A 21936-nucleotide genomic window follows, 5' to 3' on the forward strand; every position below is an offset into this window, starting at 1 on the left:
TAGAAAACAAATTTTCTACGGTTACCTTTTGAGCAGATCTGAGTGTTGGGGTAAAATCTCAAATAATAATGGTGGGTCTGGTGACGAAATATTGAATGTGATCAAAGTAGAGAGAGAGTAATGTAGAAATCATCTGCATCACAGATAGGGGGAGGGTGTGCGATGGGGGTATACTGGGGTTGTTGGGGGTGGAGAATGGGCACTGGAGAAGGGACGGGTGTTTCATTGTATGACCGAGACTTAGACCCGAAAGCTTTGTAACTGATCTCACGGTGATTTAATAAATAAAATTATAAAAAATGGGGAAAAAAAGTAAGGTGGGGTTCCTGCCCAATTCAATCAGCTAATCAGTGGCTGAATAAATAGCAGTACTCCTACATTAAAAAAATAAATAAATTTTAAAAATTTAAAAAATAAAGCTTGGAGCCAGATAGTGTAATGGGTATGACAATCGCCTTGCACATGCTGATTCAGCCTCAATCCTCAGAACCCCATAGGGTCCCCTAAGCTCTGCCAGGAGTAATTCCTGAGCATAGAGCCAGGAATAAGCCCTGAACACTGCCGACTGTGGCCCCAAACCAAAGGAATTAATAAATAACTAAAAAGAGAATGATTAAGGTTAATGAAAAAGGTTCATTCATTAAGGTTCATTAAGCAGCTGTGAAAGGTGAAGTTATCTATCAGATAACACATCAGTTACTGAAGATTATTGTTTTGCTGGGCATAAGAGAGGTCCCAGAGAGGTAAGCTTAAAGCCAGGAGACGTTGGCGAAAAATACGATGATAATTCAGCAGCGTTCCTCGTCTTGCGGAGATTTGGCTGATATTTCTCCCTGCAAGTTCAAAGAGCTGCAGGACCCGAAAGTTGCAACGTCATCTGAAACAGAAATTCCTGTTTCTCTGCAGTGCGTGAAATCGTCATGGCAAAGACATCCAGCCGGTTCACGCTCCACCTAGATGGTTTGGAAGATTCTGGAATGAGGGAGAAGCCTCCACCTCTGCATGAAGCCATAAAGAGATTTCCAAGGAGATTCCTGTGTTCCTCCATCATTGCTCCAGAGAGTATTTGAAAGTAGAAAAACTTTAATTTTGTGCAGAGAGAAAGAGCATTTCCTTAAGATCAGAGGCAGAATGAATCCAAATGCGTTTCCAGGGTCACGACTAGATGGGTGTACTGGGGTTTAGATGGGAAGTGGCAAAGGCAGCACCAAGGGGACCAGAGCAATAGTCCAGCTGGGAGGGCATTTGCCTTGCATGCGGCCGACCCAGGTTCTATCCCCAGCATCCCATATGGTCCCCTGAGCACCACCAGGAGTAATCCCTTAGTGCAGAGCCAGGAGTAACCCCTGAGCATCACCAGGTGTGACCCAAAAAACAAAACTAATTAAATAAATAAGAGAATAAAATCTTTAACAGGTGCTGACTTTCTATCATTCTCATTTATTGCTTTCTCTTGTTTAAGTTGCATAGCCACTGTGAGAAGGATGAGAATTTGATTTTAACTTCTGTTTTTTGAGGAGGAGCACACCCAGCAGTGCTAAGGGCTTGCTCCTGGTTCGGGGGTCACTCCTGGTGGTGTTTCGGGGGACCTTATGGAGTGCTGGGAATAGAACCTGGGTGAGCTGCATGCAAGAGAATCTCTCTCTCTCTCTCTCTCTCTCTCTCTCTCTCTCTCTCTCTCTCTCTCTCTCTCTCTCTCTCTCTCTCCCCCCAGTCTAAAAGCATTGGGATTTACACCCAGGCATCTGGCTCCAAATCCTGCCTCTTAACCTCCATGCTTTATCCAATGAAAAAATGCCAGAAGAAAGGCACAGCTCCCACTGTATCCCTGATACACCCTGGGATGCAGACCACTAAGAGGCAGACAGACAGACAGGCAGGCAGGCAGACAGATAGACAGTCCTTCCATCTGGCCAGAACCCGCCTCCCCCACGCGGCCACTCACTGATTTCGAAGTGGAAGGGATGGAAGATAACAGCATCCCGGAGGTCTGGGACTGGGAGCTGGGTTTGATCTTCCCGAGGATCCATTTCCTATATTCTTCCCGCACCTGGGGATGGGGACATGTCCCAGAGAGCTGAGTCCCCGCTGAGACCCCGTCAGAAGCTCCCGGGAGCTGAAGTCAGCTGGGGACCAGCAACGCACCTGGCGGTTGAGCAGACAGTGAATGAGGAAGATGAGCGCCCCCTGCAGGCTGTTGATGATGGTGAACAGGTAAGCCATGACGCTGGAGATGGGGCCAATCTGGAAGAGACCCAACACCCAGGAGCACCCCAAGATAAAAAGTTGGGCAAAGGCCTTGAACGTCAGTAGCCTGGAAGAGAAGAGAATAGCAGAGGATGAGGTTCTGGGATGTGTCTGTGCTCCTTCTTGGCCGGGCATCTGATGGGAATGGCTGCGGGGCAAAATCTTCAAATCTAAATCTAGGGATATCAAATCCAACAGATGCTCAAAAGGCAAGAGAGGGTACAGGGCTGGGTGACAGGAGAAAGGGGAGGGCTCTGGCCTTGCACGCCACTGAGCCGGGTTCTATCCCCGGCATCCCATAGGATCCCCCCCCTCCAGGTCCTACCGGAAGTGATTCCTGAGTGCAGGACTGCTGTTCTTGCATGTGACCAGCCCAGGTTCAATCCCTGGCATCTCACAGGGTTCCCCAAGCACTGCCAGGAGTAATTCCTGAGCGCAGAGCCAGGAGTAATCCCTGAGCATTGCTGGATGTGGACCCAAAACCAAACAACAACAACAACCAAAAAAGGTGTTAAATTTATAGAACAGTCATTCCTTCTAGTCACTACTTGTGATGTGTCATAAGCCACAGGAAGTGGGTTGTGTTAACTGCCCTATTTAAGAGGGACACGAAGTTTCGGACGTTGAAGTCTTTTCTAAAACCCACATGGCTTCTGTGGTCCAGCAGCCCTCTGGTGGGGGGTGGGAGTGGTGTTGATCCTCCAGATCTCCAGACCCTACAATCACATCTCAGGCACAGAACCAGGTCTCTCAGAGGGACCCAAGGAATATTTGCAGCAAGAAGAAAGGGAGAGGAGGGAGAGGGTGGAGAGAGGGGGGAAAGGAGAGGAGGAAGAGGGAAGGAGAGGAGTGGAGGGAGGGAGAGGGGATGGGGAGAGGAAGGAGAGGGAGGGGAGGGGATGAAGGAGAAGGGAGGAGGGGGAGGAGAATAGGGAGAGGGAAAGAGAGGAGGGAAGGAGAGGAGGATAGGGGAGGAGAGGGGAGAAGAGGGAAGGAGAGGAGTGGAAGGAGGAGGAGAGGAGGGAGAGGGGAGGGGAGGAGAGAGAGGGAAGTTGTGGAGGAAAGGGGTCATAACCTGGTGTCTTTGATCTTTGAGACTTCAGCATTCACACTGCAGAGACTCTGCCTCAGGATAACCAAGGTCATAGTGAGGAGGACGGAATTGATCTGCCAAGGGAAGGGGAGGGAAGGGAAGGGGAGGGAAGGGGACGGGAGGGGAGGGAAGGGAAGGGAAGGGGAGGGAAGGGGACGGGAGGGGAGGGGAGGGGAGGGGAGGGAAGGGAAGGGAAGGGAAGGGAAGGGGAGGGGAGGGGAGGGGAGGGGAGGGGAGGGAAGGGAAGGGAAGGGAAGGGAAGGGAAGGGAAGGGAAGGGAAGGGAAGGGAAGGGAAGGGAAGGGAAGGGAAGGGATGGGATGGAGAGGTCAGGCAAGGGCTCGACTACCTCGACTACCCAGCCGAGACAGTGTCCAGGAACCACTCCATGCAAGCCAATCGCTACCGGACAGCAATGGAATTTCATTCATAACTGATTGCCTTCCTAGTTTTTTATTTTTTTGCTTTTTGGGTCACACCCGGTGATGCTCAGGGGTTACTTCTGGCTCAGGCACTCAGAAATGGTCCCTGGCGGTGCTCAGGGACCATTTGGGATGCTGGGAATCGAACCTGTGTCAGCCATGTTGGCTGCGTGCAAGGCAAACGCCCTACCCACTGTGCTATTGCTCCAGCCCCGCCTTCCTAATTTTTTAAATTCTTTTTTGGATTTGGGCTTACACTGGCAATGCTCAGGAGTTATTCCTGGCACTGTGCTCAGGAAACTACTTCTGGTAGTGCTCTTGGGACCGCACAGGATGCTGTGACTGGAACCTGCATCAGTCATGTGCAAGGCAAGCGCCTTCCCTGCTATACTATCGCTCTGGTCCCCACAGTCCTAGTTTCTACCCTCACCTCCAGTTTAGTTCCCATACAACATCCCTGGGCTGGAGCAATAGCACAGCGGTAGGGCGTTTGCCTTACAAGCGGCCAACATGGCCAACCCGAGTTCGATTCCTCCACCCCTCTCGGAGAGCCCGGCAAGCTACCAAGAGCATCTCGCCCGCACGGCAGAGCCTGGCAAGCTACCCGTGACGTATTCGATATGCCAGACACAGTAACAAGTCTCATGATGGAGATGTTACTGGGCCCGCTCGAGCAAATCGATGAACAACGGGAGGCTCGTGACCCGTGACAACATCCCGAACTCAGGAGTACTTGCTTTGAGCTCATTTAACTAGAAGATACCCACACTAATAAACTGGGCGTGACTAACGCCCCTTCTCTGTTGTATGTCTCTAGCTGAGCTGGCAATGAAATAAAAGAAACTGGCAATAGAGTGATGGCCCAGTTGTGGGGTCGTTTCCCTTGCAGCCAGTCAACATGGGTTTGAGTCCCAACATCCCAGAAGGTACCCCAAGCACTGCCAGGTGTGAGCGCAGAACCTGGAGTCAGCCCTAAGCACAGTCTGGTGTGGCCCCAAACACCCAAAATAGAAAATAAAAAACTCCGCAGAGGCCATGAATAACGAGCGTGAAACCAACCATTAACTTTAACAATAGGTTACCATATTTCCTAGACTGTAGCACTGCACTGTCCTCCTGTTGTTCATGGATTTGCTCAAGCGGGCCGAGTAACATCTCCATTGAGACTTGTTACTGTATTTGGCATATTGAATACGTCACGGGTAGCTTGCCAGGCTTTGCCGTGCGGGCAAGATACTCTCAGTAGCTTGCCGGGCTCTCCAAGAGGGGCGGAGGAATCGAACTCGGGTCGGGTTGGCCATGCAAGGCAAACACCCTACCCGCTGTGCTACAGAAAGGAAAAGGAATGACTCAAGGAGAATGTCAGAAAGGAATTTAAGTGACCTTTGGCTTCCAACATGCTCCTGAATATACGGGCACCTGGCGGTGAACTTACCGTAATGATGGTACAAACTGGCCCCAGGAAACTCCAGACAAAGCCCTTCTCGGTGTTCAGCCAGCAGCTATGGAGAGAAACAGAGACAGTCAGTGCTTCTCTTGGAATCCTCACCTTGACGTGCTCCACCAAATGCATTGGTGGGAGAAAATATCAGGAGATGAGCTAGGGCTGAAAACATTTAGGTGAAAGCAAGTCACATGACCTTTCTGGACCACACCTGGTACATCTCAGGGCTTATTCCTGACTCTGCACTCAGGGATCACTCCTGGCAGAACTTGGGGACCCTATGGGGTGCCAGAGATTAAACCCAGGTCAGCCACATGTAAGGAGAGTTTCCTCCCCTCCCCCCCCCGTGTCCTATCACTCCAGTCTCTACCTGATTATTTTCTTTGGACCCCAGCAAGCCCTCTTTGAGACCTCCTTTTTCTGGTTCAGTGTTCCTTATTTGAAATATTTGCTGTGTGCCCTAGATAACATCTATCAATAGGTTAGAGAAATAGTACAAGGGGTAGGATGTTTCTCTCGAATGTCCTATGCATATTAGATCTCTGGCACCCCATAGGGTCCCCTGAGCAAGGCTAGGAGTGATCCCTGAACACAGAGTCAGGAGTCAGCCCTGAGCATGGCCTGATGTGGCCCCTAAACCAGAAAAAAAATCTATCCTCAATTTATAACCTTAACCATCCCTTTTTCTTCTTTCTCAGTGGCTACACCTTGACCTTCTCAACTCAGTTCAAAAGCCACCTTCTCTGACTCCTCCTGACTTCTCTTGATGTTGGTTTTCTGGCAGAATTTGCACAATCAATGAGCTTGTGGTTGATCTGCATTCAGCTAAATATTCTTCTCTTTTCCCCAGGGGAGCCAGAGATCGAACTCAGATTTCAAGCGCACAAGGCATGCACTTTACCATTGAGTAACCATACATCTCCTGTTTTCTCTTGCATAGTGAAAGCATTGGTTTACTAGGAAAGAAAAGTCTGCTCAGTTTGTGCAATGCGCAAATGGCAATGCAGAGAGCCACATCTAAAGGATGAGTTCAGTAAGAGTAGCCAGAACCGTTGTGACCCTGATCGTGCCTCTCAGTGTTCCTGTAATGATGGGCGTGAACGCAGCCAGAAGGGCGTCTCCGGGAAGGGAGAAGGGTGTCACTTACTGATTATGCATCCCGTATCCCTGTGGATAGACACTGGCCGAGATCACCACCACCAACCCCGGGAGCCCATAGCCAAAGGCACAGAGGTGCCGCATCTTGATGTTGCGAGAGTTGAAGTAGTTGACTATCTTCAGGTTCTTGACCATAAGGAAGAGCATCACGGACTCCACCAACATCCAGAAGAAGCAAGCGAGGAAAAAATAATGCAGAAAGCCCGCGATGATGGCACAGCCTGTCTGCAGAGCAGAAGTACATGCACTCAGGATCACTCCCCTCCACCCCAGAGGAGCAGGGGGAGGAGAAGGGGGATGGGGAGGGGACACTTTGACTGGAATGAAGAAGCTTTGTGTAAATGGGAGTTTTCAAGATGACTGATTGGGTTGTACGTTATGTGCAATGAGTCAGGTGAATTTTATATAAGAGTATAAATCTGCCACTTTATGTTGTTTTTGTTTGTTTGCGTTGTTGAAGGGGGAGATGCTTATGGGTTACTGTACTCAGGAATTACTCCTGGTGGTGGTCGGGGGGGACTGTATGTGGGTTCCAGGGATTGAACCCGAGTTAGCCATGTGCAAACTTAACTAACCCTACCCGCTGTACTATCTCTCCAGCCCCCAAAATCGGCTCTTTACAGAAGAGAGTTTTGTCCACCCAGGTGAGATGAGGCTAGTGAGACCAATTCCTCGCTTTTCCTCGTTCTTCAGGAGGTGAGGAGCTGAAGTATCTCTCCTTGAAAAGAATGAGCATTTCACCCAGAACCTGTTCTATTTCTGAGATGCTTCTAGGGCGTAACTTCGAGTCAAACTTATTCCTGTTCTAGAGCTCGCTGGGATAGGGAAGCAAAACAAAGAATAAACCAATAAAGGTCCTCAATCAATGATGGGAAAGAAACGCAAAGGTGGTGTGATCCCGGAATATTTAACAGCCTCTTTGGCCTCCGACCACTAGGTGACAGCACCACTATCTTTGGGGCGAGGATGGCAGCCAATACTATCGATCTCTACTTATTAGCCAAGTGTCCACTAGGGAGGGAGCAGAATCTGCTCCAGAGGCCAGACCCAGAGGGACTTGGGTAAGAATGAACAAGGAGCAAAATTCCTGGTACTAATCTCGGCCATTCTTGGGTGTTAGTCTCCTATTTTGTACAACTGTACCTCATGGTGTCTCACTAATAAAAATTAATCACAATCAATCACAACCATCTTGTCATTCGTCGATTGCCTCGAGCAGGCCCCAGTAACGTCTCCTTCATCCTAGCCCTAAGATCTTTTTTAAAGTGCCATATTTAAGGCTCTTTCAGAGTTAGGAGAATGAGACCCTTCATTGTTACTGGTATTTGGCATATTGAGTACGCCACGGGGAGTTTGCCAGACTCTGCCGTGTGGGCAGGTTACATTCGGTAGCCTGCCAGTTTGTCCAAAGTAGGAATAAGATAATAAGATGTCGCGCCGCCGCGAATGCAGTCGCATGCTCCCAGGAGCTGGGTTTTATAGTCTCTGGATCTTGGCCGTTGATGGGATTACACGGTGCCAGGGGGCCAGTTGGTGGGTGTGACCCCGCATACTGGAATTTGGAGGGTGTGGGTGGAGGATGCTTGACTCCAATCCGAGTAGGCTTGGAGATCTCAGCCCCGGGACCCACGTGCCTTTGTTCCTCTGCCGGTACCTTCATGTGTGCGGAGAGTGGTCTCAGCATGGTGGTGGCTGGTGGCCAGCCACCACCAATAAAAATTTAAAAAAAAAAAAAAGAATGAAGAAGGATGAGGGGTGGAAATTAAGGGTGGTGAGGGGTGCACAGGTTGGGGTGTGCAAGACCTGATGGTCAGTCTTGTCTACAGCGGTGAGGAACAGGAGTTTGGCCAAGAAGAGACACACGCAGAGGTGCAGGTGGAGGAAGGTGTTCTGACTGCGAATGCTGCGGCATAGCAGGAAGGTGGCTATGGCCAGGGCGAGACACAGCAGGGAGATGGTCATGCCCAGCTGGCTAATGACGTACAAGGAGAAGTCCATCTGCCAGGAGAGAGAGAGAGAGAGCCAGCACTGAGAGCCAACATTAGCACTGAGAGCCAACATTCCCACCTGCCATGCAAGAAAACGAGGTCTCCAGAGTCTTCATTTAAATGGGAAGGACTGGGAGGGCGGGGAGAGCGTTTTCCGTCTTTGGCACTCACTCAGAACAAAGTCCATAGCGTCCTCTGGCATCTTGGCCTTTGATAGTACCCTTATCATCCACCTCTATGTTTTATTATCCACTCCCACAAATTATTATCCACTCCCCATGCATTCATCCACCCCCATGCATTATTATCCACCCCTTTTATTATCATCTACCCCCATGCATTATCATTCACCTCCATAAATTATTATCAAGAGTTATTCTGGGCTCTGGACTCAGGTATGAATTCTGGCGGCACACAGGGCAATCTGTGGGGTGCTGGGGATCGAACCCTGGTTGGCTGCTTGCAAGGCAAGTGCCCTCCTCATTTCTCATTTCTCATTTTCCCGGTCAGTGTCATGGCTTTGGAGGAAGGCCAGGAAATCGCCAAGAGTAGCAGCCCCCTTAATGCCAAGAACCCTGGCAGACACATAATGGATTCTTGAGCCTGATTACCCATTGGATATGGGGAGCCAGAGGCTCGGTGCTGACCGTGAGCTCCTCGGATGCCATGATGATGGCTAAGTTTGCCAGTTGATAGCAGCTGCAGACAGTGTGGTTCTCGGTCGCTTCGAGCACTGCACAGCCAGAGGACTTCCACCTTCCACCTTCCTTGTCTGTGCTCCAGGTAACACAGATGGGTCTCTCAAACTTCCGCTTTGGCTAGAACAAAACAAACAAACAAGGGGCTGGAGCAGTAGGATAGTGGGGAGGGTGCTTGCCTTGCACACGACCAAACCAGGTTTGATCCCCGGCACCTCATAGGGTCCCCTGAACACCGCCAGAGTAAACCCTGAGTATTATCTGGTGTGGTTTAAAAGGACAATCATCAAAGACCCAGGTCACGGGCCAGAGTGATAGTACAGTAGATAGGGCATTTGCCTTGCATGTCGCCTACCCGTGTTCGATCCCCAGCAACTCACATGGTCCCCCGAGCACAGCCAGGAGTAATTCCTAAGTGCAGAGCCAGGAGGAACCTTGAGCATCGTTAGTGTGACCCTCCCCCCCACAGAAAAAAATAAAGATCCTGGTTACTCAAGAATTCCTCACACTGGTTCCAGTGGAAACCAACCTCAAGAGTCATTTGGGGCAAAAAGATACAAAGTATGTTTTTGGACACTGATGAAAAATGCTTGTATTTCATTATGCAGGGATGGTCTTTGAAGGCGACTCACCATCTGAAGAACTAGAAGAATATTCTAGAACTAGAAGAACATTCCTTTTGTAAAAGCCATGATAGGACCCTTTATTTCTTCATTTCTGCATTCGGGGCAGGAGCGATAGCACAGCAGGGAGGGTCTTGCACATGGCCAACCTGGGTTTGATTCTTCCATCCCTCTCAGGGAGCCCTGCAAGCTGCCGAGAGTATTCCACCCGCATGGCAGAGTCTGGCAAGCTCCCCATGGCATATTCGATATGCCAAAAATTGTAACAACAAGTCTCACAATGGAGACGTTATTGGTGCCAACTTTAGCAAATCGATGAACAACGGGATGACAGTGCGACAATGCTACAGTGATCCTGCATTTGGTATATATTTTGGTTTGTTTGGAGGCCACACCTGGTGGGGCTCAGGCCCGATTCCTGGCTCTGTGCTCAGGGATCACTCCAGATGGGGTTTGGGGGAACCCTAGAGGAACCCAGGATGACTGATTACAAGGCAAATGCTCTCCCATGCTCTCTGACCCCTCATCATAAACATTCACCAACCTAAACATCATTTACTCATCCTAAAACCTGCTAACCTGTTGAGGAATGGAACTCCACACAAAAGTCGGAGAGTTTATTCTTCTAGAATTGGATACAGAAAGTGGACCAGAGTTCTAGATACCCTAGAAGCTTGCTGCCTCTTTGTGTCCCCAGGAGAGATCAGTTTTGTCCACTGGGGAATTATCAATGGTTTGTGGGGGGAGGGGTGGTAGAGGTGACATCATCACAAACCTCTATGTTCTCCAGAGTGTAGATGATCGGACGAGAAAAGCCTTCTTTCCTCTCCCCAGTCATGATGCCCCCAACAATATGAGAATTTATCTTCAACTTCCTCTTGGACTTAGAGTCTTGAAAGAAGCTCTCATTTAAAACAGATTCCATACCTTTAAAGGAGACGAAAGCTATCCCCATGGTCCCTGCAAATTTCAAAGCAAGGGATTAATTAACTTGTTATAAATCACGCATACAAGGGCTGGAGTGATAGCACAGCGGGTAGGGCGCTTGCCTTGCACGAGGCCAACCTGGGTTCTATTCCCAGCATCCCATATGGTCCCCCAGCACCGCCAGGAGTAATTCCTGAGTGCAGAACCAGGAGTAACCCCTGAGCATTGCTGGGTGTGACCCAAAAAGATAAATATATAAATAAATAAATCACGCATACAGAGGTTGGAGCAGTAGTTCAGTGCAGAGGGTGTTTGCCTTGCATGTGGCTGACCCGGATTCAAGCCCTGGCACCCCATAGGGTCACATGAGCTCTGCCAAGAGTGATCCCTGAGTGCAGAGTCAGAAATAAGCCCTGAGCATCGGAGTGTGGCCCCCAAAACAAACCAAACTATTGTAAAGAAATATTATCACTCACATGTGTTCTGTCTCATTAATGAACACTCTGGTGTCGTGATATATATTTGGATGGTAGCAACAGAAATTCTATTTCCCTCATCACCCGGGCCTCCACAGAAAAATATGCCAATTCTTTCTAAAGATTACCGCCTTCCTCTGGGGAAGTAAGCATCACATTGTGTTTTTGTTTCGGGGCGGGGGTAGGGAGGGAGGAAGTTGACTTCCATTTGACTCTGCTCAGTACTTATAGATCTGTGCTCAGGCATTACCCCTGGTGGGGCTCAGGGCTGGGGAAAGGTGTGTGCAGTTTCAGGATCAAACCCAGCTTTCCTGGTGAAAGGCCAACACCTTACCTACTATATTATCTCTCTGGCCCCAACACATTCATAATTTTGAAGTGTTTCAGGAGTCACATTTTATTTTTGTTTTGTTTTGGAGCTGCACCTAACATGCTCAGGGGTTATTCCCGGATCTGTTCTTAGGAATCACTCCTAGCCATCCTCAGAAAATCCTACGGGATGCCAGGGATCGAACCTGGGTAAGCTGTGTGAAGTCAATCACCCTATTCACTGTACTATCTTTCCAGCCCTCCATCAGCCCATTTTAGAAAAGTGCAAATCAGGCAAAATTCAATCAAATGATAGCTCAATAAGTGCAAATTATCATCATCTCAAAATCTAATGAAAATAAGGAATAACTTGTGGAATATTATACAGCCTTCTTTTTCTTTTTTGCACCAAGTTTTGATCTCTGGTACATATTTCACATTTCCAGCCTCACCACACCCAGTCTTCCCTGGATATATGTGATTATATTGGGTCATGAATGTCTCAATACCCTAGTCATTTATTAACGTCAAACCACTCTAACAGAAAATTCCTTGATACCACGGACCATTTTCATTTTTAGCATCATTGATACCATCTAGGAGAGGTTTTAGCATGTAGGAGATAACAAATAAGTATTTTCTGATTGAATCATAACTGCTCTTTCCGTTTCTTAAAAGGGGATCTTGGGACCAGAGCCATAGTACAGCGAGTAGGGTGTTTGCCTTGCACGTGGCCGACCCAGGTTCAATCCTCAGCATCCCATAGTGTCCTCCAAGCACTGCCAGGAATAATTTCTAAGTGCATGGTCAGGAGTAACCCCTGAGCATCGCCAGGTGTGCCACCAACACCCCTCACTCAAAATAGAGATTGGTCAATACTCAGCCTTCAGAAGCTGGGAGAGACATTTCTACCTGTGGATTCAGACTCTTCGATTGTGGAACACCCAATATTAATCTTGTCCCCTTTGGCTTTCAAGTTAAATTCTCCACCACTTTCCAAGCATTCTTCATTGATAACTTTGCTCTCAATATCTAAAAGACAACAAGAAGAGCTTCCTTGGGGTCACTCAGAGAGAAAGTCCTGAATTTGGTTCCCGTCCAAGAAATCTATGTTGATCTCAGATCACAAGCAGAGGAAGGAAAGGGAAAGCGATTCATCACGGAGAAGAGTTTGAGCCCCTTGATGGAGGTAGGGGGTAGCATCACCAAATATAGGAGAAACCCAATTGGAGCTTTACAAGTGATCTCTGGTGTATTGAAGGAGGAACTAGGGAAAGAGAAGATAAAAGTCAACGGAATGGTGATCACTGGGTGAGAGCAGTCGCACAGCAGGGAAGTGCTTGTCTTGCACGCAGCCAACCTAGGTTCGAGCCCCAGCACCCCATAGAGTCCCCTGAACCCTGCCAGGAGTGATCTCTGAGCACACAGTCAGGAGTAACTTTTGAGCATCTCTGGGTGTGGCCCCAAGCCCAAAACTAAATAAAGAAATAAAAGAATGATAGTAGACGTGCTTTGCTGTGAGTTGAGAGGGTTGAAACACCTGGAGAAATGGGGGGGTGGGGAAGTCCTAGGGAGTCACAGTGCCAGAGTCCACACTTAATCGAATCCCAGGGGACCCTTGCCAGGAAGGTTATGGCCTACCTAAGTGTTCTGTCTGAATGGTCCGGCTGGCATTCACTGCGGGTTTCAGGAGAGATGCCAACGTGATGCTTTCGACACTCTCCAGTAAGACCGTGGCCAGGGAGGATGTCTCTTCTTTGGTGAAGTTGGACCAGGTGGATGTTTGTTCAAGCACAGAAGCAAAGTTCTCAGTTATTTCCTGCAAGCAATGATGTGTTTGTGGCATTCTCTGTTTCTGTGTGTATGTCTGTCTGTCTTCTCTCTGTCTAGTCTCTGTCACTATCTATCTGTCTGTCTGTCTGTCTGTCCCTCTCACCTACCTCTCCCCCCCCACCTCCACAGCCTGCCTCTATTGCCTACACAATTCTTATTCCTCTTCTTCCTCTTCTTCTTCTTCCTCCTCCTCCTCTTCCTCCTCTTCTTTTTCTTCTTCCTCCTCCTCCTCCTCTTCTCCTCCTCCTCCTCCTTTTCTCTTCCTCCTCCTCCTCCTCTTCCTCCTCCTCCTTCTTCTTCTCTCATACAGTAGGTTAACTAATAGATGTGCACCTCTTTTGGGGCAGCATTATTTGCCACAAACAACAACCTGAAGTTCTCATTGAAAGATCAGTAAAGAGGATGTGGAAGCTGGAGTCATACTACAGCAGGTAGGGAATTTGCCGTGCACATGACTGACCCAAGTTCGATCCCCGGCACCCCATATGGTCTCATGATCCCTACCAGGAGTGATCCCTGAGTACAGAGCCAGGAGTAAGCCCTGAGCACAGCTGGGTGTAGTTTAAAAAAGCAAAAAAAAAAAGTAAAGATGAATGAATAAAAAGATGTGGGACCCAGAGCAAGAGTACAGCAGGTAGGGTGCTTGCCTTGCACACGGCTGAACTGAGTTGGGTCCCTGGCACCCCCATAGGGCCCCCAAGTACTACCAGGAGTAATTCCTTAGTGCAGAACCAAGAGTAAGCCCTGAGCACTTCCAGGTGTACTCCAAAAACAAACCAAAAAATAAAACAGAGGATGTGGTCGTAGTGGTTGTGTTGTTGTTGTTGATGGTGGTGGTGGTGTGTGCGTGTGTGTGTACACACATGCACGCACACGCGTGCATACACACAGGATGGAATTCTAACAAGCTGTTAAAATGATAAAATTCTGCTATTGGCAACAATATGAATGGGCTCACAGAGCCAGATGGTAGCATACTTAGTGAAGCATGTCAGAGAGAGGAAGACAAGCACCGTATTAATTCACTCATACGTGACATGCAGAGAAAGAAAGACAAAGAACGATCTAAAGGGGAACAGGAACTTTTAGTTTAAACTATAAAATGCACAGGGGATTGGAGGAGTGGCATAGTAGGAATAGGTAAGGCACTTGCCTTGCACGTGGCTAATCCAGATTCAATCACTGGTACCACATGATATGGTCTCCTGAGCCCAGCCAGGAATGATCCTTGAGCACAGAGCCAGGAGAAATAACTGAGCACCACCAGGTGTGGCCAAAAAAATGGGGTTGGAGGAATAGTCACTGTCACTGTCACTGTCCTCCCGTTGTTCATCGATTTACTCGAGCGGGCCCAGTAACGTCTCCATTTTGAGACTTGTTACTGTGTTTGGCATATTGAATACTCTCGGTAGCTTGCCGGGCTCTCTGAGAGGGGTGGAGGAATCGAACCTGGCTCGGCCGGGCTGGCTGCATGCAAGGCAAATGCCCTATCTCTGTGCTATCGCTCCAGCCCAGGAGGGCTATATCCAGGAGGAATAGTACCGTGAATAAAGTGCTGGCCTTGCAAGCGACCGAATCAGTTCCTATCCTTGGCTCCTCTTATGGTCCCCTGAGCCCACCAGGAGTGATCCCTGAGCACAGAACCAGGAGTACGCCCTTATCATCACCAGATGTGTCCCACAAACAAATAAAAAAGGAAAAAAAGACTACAACAATAAAAGACCACATAGAACTAGGCAGAAAAGGGTGATGTGATTTTACTGTGTTCATTCTGAATGCCCTCTAATGTACTGCCTTAAGGCGGTAAAACATAAAACGTTGGCACATAACCCATTTATTATTTTTTTGAAAGAATACTTCCTTCACTTATAACTGTAATCCACTGAGCATGAAAGTCGCTCATTACAAAGTCTTTAGGGGCTGTCTATAGATTAGTAGAGCTTAGAGAGCAGAGACATGAGGTCGACATCCTCGTTACCTTCAGGGACATGGTGGAGGTGTTTTTGTCACAGACTTTGTCCAGAACGCCAAAGGTCATATTCATCTGTTCACACAAGGAAACCTGAATTCCCCAGCAGAGGACAAAAAAAAATACTCATGAGCATAAATGAGTCCCACCTGCCCAGAATAGAATGGACAAACTGGACCATCCAACTGCCTCCACACCTGGCCTTAAAGCATTGCGTTCTCTTTGAAGCATCTGTGTCTCAGAGACACAGACACAGAACAAGCACCTTCACTTGTAATAAAGTTCTAATAGTTTTGCTTTACAAAGACAATGTATTGATTTTTTTCTTCTTTTTTTTTTGTTTTTTTGCATCACACCAGGCTGCAGAAAGACTTATCTAAAATTTAGGGATCACGTATTAAAATATTTTTTGGTTTGGGGTCCACACCCGGCAATGCACAGGGATTACTCCTTGGCTCTGCATTCAGGAATTACTCCTGGCGGTGCTCAGGTGACCATATGGGATGCTGGGAATCGAACCCGGTTGGCCACACGCAAGGCAAACACCCTATCTACTGTGCTATCACTCCAAGCCCAAAAAGACAGTGTATTGGGACCAGAGAAATAGCACAGTGGGGAGGGCACTACCTCGAATGCAACCAACCAGCATCCCATAGGGTCCCCCAAGCACTTCCAGGAGTAATTCATGATGCAGAACCAAGAGTGAACCTTGAGCATCGCCAGGTGTGGCCCCCAAACCAAAAAAATATTTTAAAACGTGATCCCCACATTTTAGGTAAGTCTTTTTGCAGCCTCGTGTGATGCCTATGACTAATTTCTGTGAGGCGAGAACAGACTGATCTTAGATCAAACTCTCTGGTGGGGGGGGGTGACTTAAGCGACACTCAGCGGTGCTCAAGGACTAGTCACTGATCAGTAATCAGTAGTGACAGTGCTCAGGGGACCAGACGGTGCCAGGGTTCAAACTCAAACTTCCCGTATGCAAAGCGTGTGATCAGTCTGCTGGGCTATCTCCCCAAGCCCCATCTCACGCTCTTAAATGGAAATTGTGAGCTAGAGAGATCATGTACGGCTTGAGGTGTTTGCCTTACATGAGGCCAAACCTAGTCTGAATCCCTGGCACCACATATATGGTCCCCTGAGCACCACCAGGAGTGATCCTTGAGCACAAAGCCAAGAGTAAGCCATGAGAACTGCTGGTGCTTCTTTCACTTTCAACAAGAAAAGTGCTATTTTAGTTTCCTTTCTCTCCTGACCACAAGCTGGAATGCAGATGTGGCCGTAGGGGCTGCAGCAGCCATCAGAACACCATGTGGGGTCTTGGCCTGATGAGGGCAGAGCAGATGTATTCCTGATATCAGCTTGCCACAACACACGTTCGGACTGTTACAAGGAGAGAAGCTCCAGTCCATTGTCATGTTGGCTTTGGGTAAAGCCACAAAACAGCACCAGACACCTAAACAGCTTTAGGGAAAAAATATCAAGAGCTGGAACCCTTCAAATATATTCTTATGTGGCGGCCAGAGCCATAGTACAGTGGGGAGGGTGTTTGCCTTGCATGCTGCAGACCTGGGTTCAATCCTCAGAATTTCATAGGGTTCCCTGGGCACTTTCAGGAGTAATTCCTGAGTGCAGAGCCAGGAGTAACCCTTAGCATCACCGGATTTTAACCCCAAAAACACACACACACACACACACACACACACACACACACACACACACACACATATTCTTACGTATTTGGATTCCACTGCGACTCCCATTTGGCATAATTTCACCCACTCATTTTCGGGTGTCACATCTTCTCTACACTTGAAAGGAACCCCTAGAGAGAGAGATAAAGAGGGGCTGGAGAGATAGCACAGAGGGTAGGGCGTTTGCCTTGCACACGGCCGACCCAGGTTCGATTCCCAGCATCCCATATGGTCCCCTGAGCACCGCCAGGAGTAAATCCTGAGTGCAGAGCCAGGAGGAACCCCTGTGCATCGCCGGGTGTGACCCAAAAAGCAAAAAAAAAAAGAGAGAGAGAGAGAAAGACACACACACAGAGAGAGAGAGAGAGAAGCAACCAATTCAAACCTCAACCACCACAAGATACGAGTAAACATAAAATTCCAAATGGGTCCCTTAGGAAGGAGACAAGGAGATACAGCAGGAAAGACATTGATGATAGTCCATGCTTTTTATTGGCAAGGACTTCATAAAAATCCATTTACTATTATTGTACTTCATTGCCTTCCTAAAAGTTACTTATATTTTTATCATGCCAAGAAATCCACGACTTGAACAATGTTTGGTTCCCTTTTATTCTCAACCAAAAATGACTCCCAAATCCTTCACATGATACACAAACAAGGTCCTGACATCTACCCTCCTCCTCAGAGACATCCAAAGCCATTTGTCCATGTTCTCATTCTTTGTTAGCCCCAGGGCCTTTGAATATGCCGATCATTGTGATCTATACTCTTCAAAGGGTAATTCCTAATTATCCTTCAAACATGAGCTTGGAATTTCACTTAATTGAACATTTTAAAAAATCACCTTAGTCACTCCAAAGTGTTTTTTTTTTTTGGTCACTCATGTGTTTTTTCCCTGTTTGTTTGTATTTTGTTATGGTGGTTTGGTTTGGGGGTCATGCTTGGTGGTTTCTAAGGCTTAGTCTGACTCTGTGATCAGGAATCACTCCTTGTAGGGCTTGGAAGACCCTACGGGATGCCAAGGATTGAAATCAGGTCAGCTGCATGCAAGGTAAATGCTCTCCCTGCTGTACTATCAGTCCAGCCACTATGATGGTTTTTAAACTTCCACACTCATTGTGGTAATATATTAATTAGTTTACATGCGTGTTCTCTGCATCTTTTCCTAGACTATCAGCTCTATTAGGGCAAATATCCAAGACTGCATCCACAGTACCTAGTATGTAGGAAACTGCTTAATCATTGCTTCTTAATTGCATTAAATTTTATCTATTGCTCAACTTCATGTTAATTGAGTAATTGTAACTCAGCAATGTTCCAAAATAGCACACCATGAGTCAGTTCATAAATAAGTACAAACAAAATCCAAAAAATAGAAACTGGGAATGAGGCAAACATTTGAGGAAGGTACAGCGGTTGGTTGACAAAAAGGAGGATTTTAAGACCAAAGCAAGACAAAATCTCTCACCAAGCCACACAAAAAAGCATTACTTTTGCAGCTGAAGTTGCCATATTCCCAGGAGCCTTCTGGTTTGGGTTGAAATCCTGGACTGCAGCTACAAGTGTAGGAAGCTTCAGAATTGGTGCAGACAGAGTTGGGACCACATGGAGAAGGATCTTGGGAGCACTCATCAATATCTGCAAAGAATGTAAGGATATCAAGAAACCCAGAAGAAAAAATCCTTCTCTCTAGAGGGTGTCCAACAAATGCTCTCTTCACCTCGACATTCCACTTCTTGGCCTCTGAAGTTCAACTGCCCGTTGCTTGATGCAAAGCCCGGGTGGCAGGTACAAAAGTAGCTTCCAGGAGTGTTGGTACAACTGGCATTGAAAGGGCACATATAAAAACACTCATCTATATCTGTAGGGGAAAGAGAAGACATGAGGCAGAATTGAGCAACGAGCCAGCAAGGCATGTTATGTTGTCACAGGGAGGAAGGAAGGAAGAAAGAAAGAAAGAAAGAAGGAAGGAAGGAAGGAAGGAAGGAAGGAAGGAAGGAAGGAAGGGAAAAGAGAGAAAGAGAGGGAGGGAGGGATGGAGGGAATAAGGAAGGGAGGGAGGGAGGAAGGGAGGAAGGAAGGAAGGAAGGAAGGAAGGAAGGAAGGAAGGGAGAGGAAGAGAGAAAAGAAGAGAAAGAAAGGAAGTAATAGAGAAGGAGAAAGAGGAAGGAATAAAGAAAGAGGAAGGCATGAAAGAGTAAAGGGGAAAGGAAGGAAGAAATAAAGAAGAGAGAGGAAGGAATAAAGAAGGGGGAAAATTAAGGGGAAGGGGGGAGGGAAGGAAGGAAGGAAGGAAGGAAGGAAGGAAGGAAGGAAGGAAGGAAGGAAGGAAGGAAGGAAAGAAGGATCTCAAACAAGAATAGTTGGTTATCTCTTGAGAAAGTTCTCAACTGGGAGGAATTACCTGTACAGTTAAAAGTCTCTGGTTCCTCGGAGGTCCAAAGAGTTGAGGAAAAGAATCCAGACAGACAGGAACAATTGTATTGTCCTGGGGTGTTGGTACAGATTGAATTTGGACCACAGAGAGTTGAGTTTCTGAAACATTCATCTATATCTAACCAAGAAAATTGATCTTAGTCAAAAGGATGACCTGTGGGGAAGTCAGTAAGATTCCCTGGTTCCTATTCTAATGCCCTAAACACATTTCCACCATTCAAGAAAGGAAGCATTTAGAGGTATATCTATCACTCAGGTCAATTTTCCAAGGAGACTTTCCATAGCTTAGGATAATGCCCATGAGAGCCCATGAGATTCAGTTTGCTCCGAGCTAAGTTCACCGACCAAATTTTGGGTGTCTAACCACCTCATAACACATGATTCAGATTTGTACAGTTCCAGCAGGTCCTGTCTCGTCTGTGCTCACTTGTTTTCCAATTCCCCAGTTGTCATCTTTCCCTGAGGGTTCTCCATTCCTCTCCAGTGAACCACTGTATTATTAATAGACATAGCCCAGAGGCATCGAAGTGGAGGGGTGGAGAGCATGGACATCCTGAATTCATTGCCTAATTCTGCATCCCCATAGATACAACATATTAAATAATATCCTTCCCCAAATTCATATGTTGAAGCCCCCAGATCCAATTAGATCATTTCGGGGGTTTGGAGGCCACACTCAGCTGTGCTCAAGGCTGACTCATGGCTCTGTGTTCATGGATAACTCCTGATGGTGGGCTCAGGCGACCATATGAGATGTTGGAGATCAAAGCCAGGTCAGCTGCATGCCAGGCCAATGCCTGGCCCGCTGTCCTATCACTCCAATCCCTGAGATAATTTTTTGTTTTGTGTTTGGGTCACATCCATCAGTTTTCAGGGCTTACTCCTGGCTCTGCATTCAAGGACCACTCCTGATGGGTTCAAGGGACCCTGTGGGATGCCAGGGATTGAACCCAAGTTGACCGCATGCAAAAACAAGCGCCCTACCCACTGTACTATCCCTCTGCCCCTCCAGGATAATATTTTTAGACACGGGGCCTTTGGAAGATAATTTGATTCCAAGGAGATCATGAAGGTGGGCTTCTTGGGATGGTATTAATGTCCTTACACGAAAGGAAAGCGGCGTCAAAGTTTTCTCTCTCTCTTCCGTGTTAAAACCTAGCAAGAGAGTCACAATCTGGAAGCCAGGAAGGGCGTTTTCACCGGGAATAATGATGATTGCCTTCAGTGTTACAAACGTAGGTCTTACATGAGTTGGGATCCACCCAAGGTCTCACTACCACCACCACCAAACTTAGACCCGATTTCCCAGCAGACCCTTTTCTTTACCTTCACACATCTCTCCTGAACCCTGAAAATTCATGTTTTCACTCCCCAACTCAAATCCAGTGCTGCAGACACAAGAGTAGCTTCCAAAACTGTTGTGACAATATGCATTGTCCGGGCAAGGATTGAAATGGGCACATTCATCTATATCTGGGGAATGGAAAAGAAAGTCAGGGTTAAAGCAGATGGAGACAAGAGGAGAGGAGACCAGAAAGAAGACACTCCCTCTCCGTGTGCTTATCTTGTGGTGTTACCATGCACACTTGCTTCCTTCTTCTTCCTAAGCTCTCTTGCAGGGAGGCAGGGCCAGGAGAATAAATTTTGGACAATGGAGTGTAAGTCAGTGGGTGAGAAAGAGCATTACAATAAGCGTAAATCACAGAATAGAGATTGCTGGAACACGGGGGTCTGTGTTTGTTGAAAGGTTCGTTGTATGGTATCATGTGACCTTGCCCTTCCTCTCTTTGAGGTGTGGAGTATTTTCCCCACTCCTTGAATCTGTCTGACCCTATGATTTGCGTTGGCCAATTCATCAGAAGTGAATCGATGCTTAACTTAGACCTTCTAGAAGGCTCTTTGTTTCTTCTCATCCTTGGGTCTCCTGATCTCTGCCCTGTGAACAAGCCTAGACTGGCCTAATAAAGAATCAAAAACAGGGCCCAGACCAAAAGGAGACAGAGACACAGAGAGAGAGAGAGAGACGAAGAAGAAGAAGAAGAAGAAGAAGAAGAAGAAGAAGAAGAAGAAGAAGAAGAAGAAGAAGAAGGAGAAGGAGAAGGAGAAGGAGAAGGAGAAGGAGAAGGAGAAGGAGAAGGAGAAGGAGAAGGAGAAGGAGAAGGAGAAGGAGAAGGAGAAGAAGAAGAAGAAGAAGAAGAAGAAGAAGAAGAAGAAGAAGAAGAAGAAGAAGAAGAAGAAGAAGAAGAAGAAGAAAGAAGTAGAAAAGCACCTATCAAGGCAGGCAGAGGGATTTGGGAGGGTGATGGGAAGGAACCTAGGGACCCTGGTGCTGGAAAATGTACCCTGGAGGAGGGTGTTGGAAGACTGTATGACTGAACTCCAAACATGAACAGCTTTGTAAGGGTCTATCTCACAGTGATTCAATAAAAAATATTTTCTAAAAAAATTTTTGGGGGGGTCACACCCGGCGATGCACAGGAGTTACTCCTGGCTCATGCACTCAGGAATCAGCCCTGGCAGTGCTCAGGGGACCATCTGGGATGCTGGGAATCGAACCTGGATCGGCAGTGTACAAGGCAAACGCCCTACCCGCTGTGCTATTGCTCCAGCCCCTTAA

The 21936-nt window shown here is 47.5% G+C and overlaps 1 protein-coding gene across 1 annotated transcript in view; it reads right to left on the reverse strand.

The window, feature by feature from the left end:
* Nucleotides 1-788: 788 nt before the first annotated feature.
* Nucleotides 789-21936, reverse strand: part of ADGRE1 (adhesion G protein-coupled receptor E1) — a 31877-nt gene continuing 10729 nt past the window's right edge. The window contains exons 6-22 of the mRNA XM_056109540.1: nucleotides 20646-20792; nucleotides 19288-19437; nucleotides 18604-18744; nucleotides 18375-18521; nucleotides 16923-17011; nucleotides 15196-15279; nucleotides 13026-13203; nucleotides 12297-12416; nucleotides 10448-10632; nucleotides 8999-9169; nucleotides 8167-8361; nucleotides 6353-6588; nucleotides 5197-5263; nucleotides 3323-3414; nucleotides 2146-2314; nucleotides 1946-2050; nucleotides 789-953 (exon numbers count right to left, since the gene is read on the reverse strand). Of these exons, the coding sequence (XP_055965515.1) occupies nucleotides 789-953; nucleotides 1946-2050; nucleotides 2146-2314; nucleotides 3323-3414; nucleotides 5197-5263; nucleotides 6353-6588; nucleotides 8167-8361; nucleotides 8999-9169; nucleotides 10448-10632; nucleotides 12297-12416; nucleotides 13026-13203; nucleotides 15196-15279; nucleotides 16923-17011; nucleotides 18375-18521; nucleotides 18604-18744; nucleotides 19288-19437; nucleotides 20646-20792 (2441 nt within the window). The remainder of the gene's footprint in view (nucleotides 954-1945; nucleotides 2051-2145; nucleotides 2315-3322; nucleotides 3415-5196; nucleotides 5264-6352; nucleotides 6589-8166; nucleotides 8362-8998; nucleotides 9170-10447; nucleotides 10633-12296; nucleotides 12417-13025; nucleotides 13204-15195; nucleotides 15280-16922; nucleotides 17012-18374; nucleotides 18522-18603; nucleotides 18745-19287; nucleotides 19438-20645; nucleotides 20793-21936) is intronic.

Source organism: Sorex fumeus, unplaced genomic scaffold (assembly GCF_029834395.1).
Source record: "Sorex fumeus unplaced genomic scaffold, SorFum_2.1 ptg000309l, whole genome shotgun sequence".
NCBI lineage: Eukaryota > Metazoa > Chordata > Mammalia > Eulipotyphla > Soricidae > Sorex > Sorex fumeus.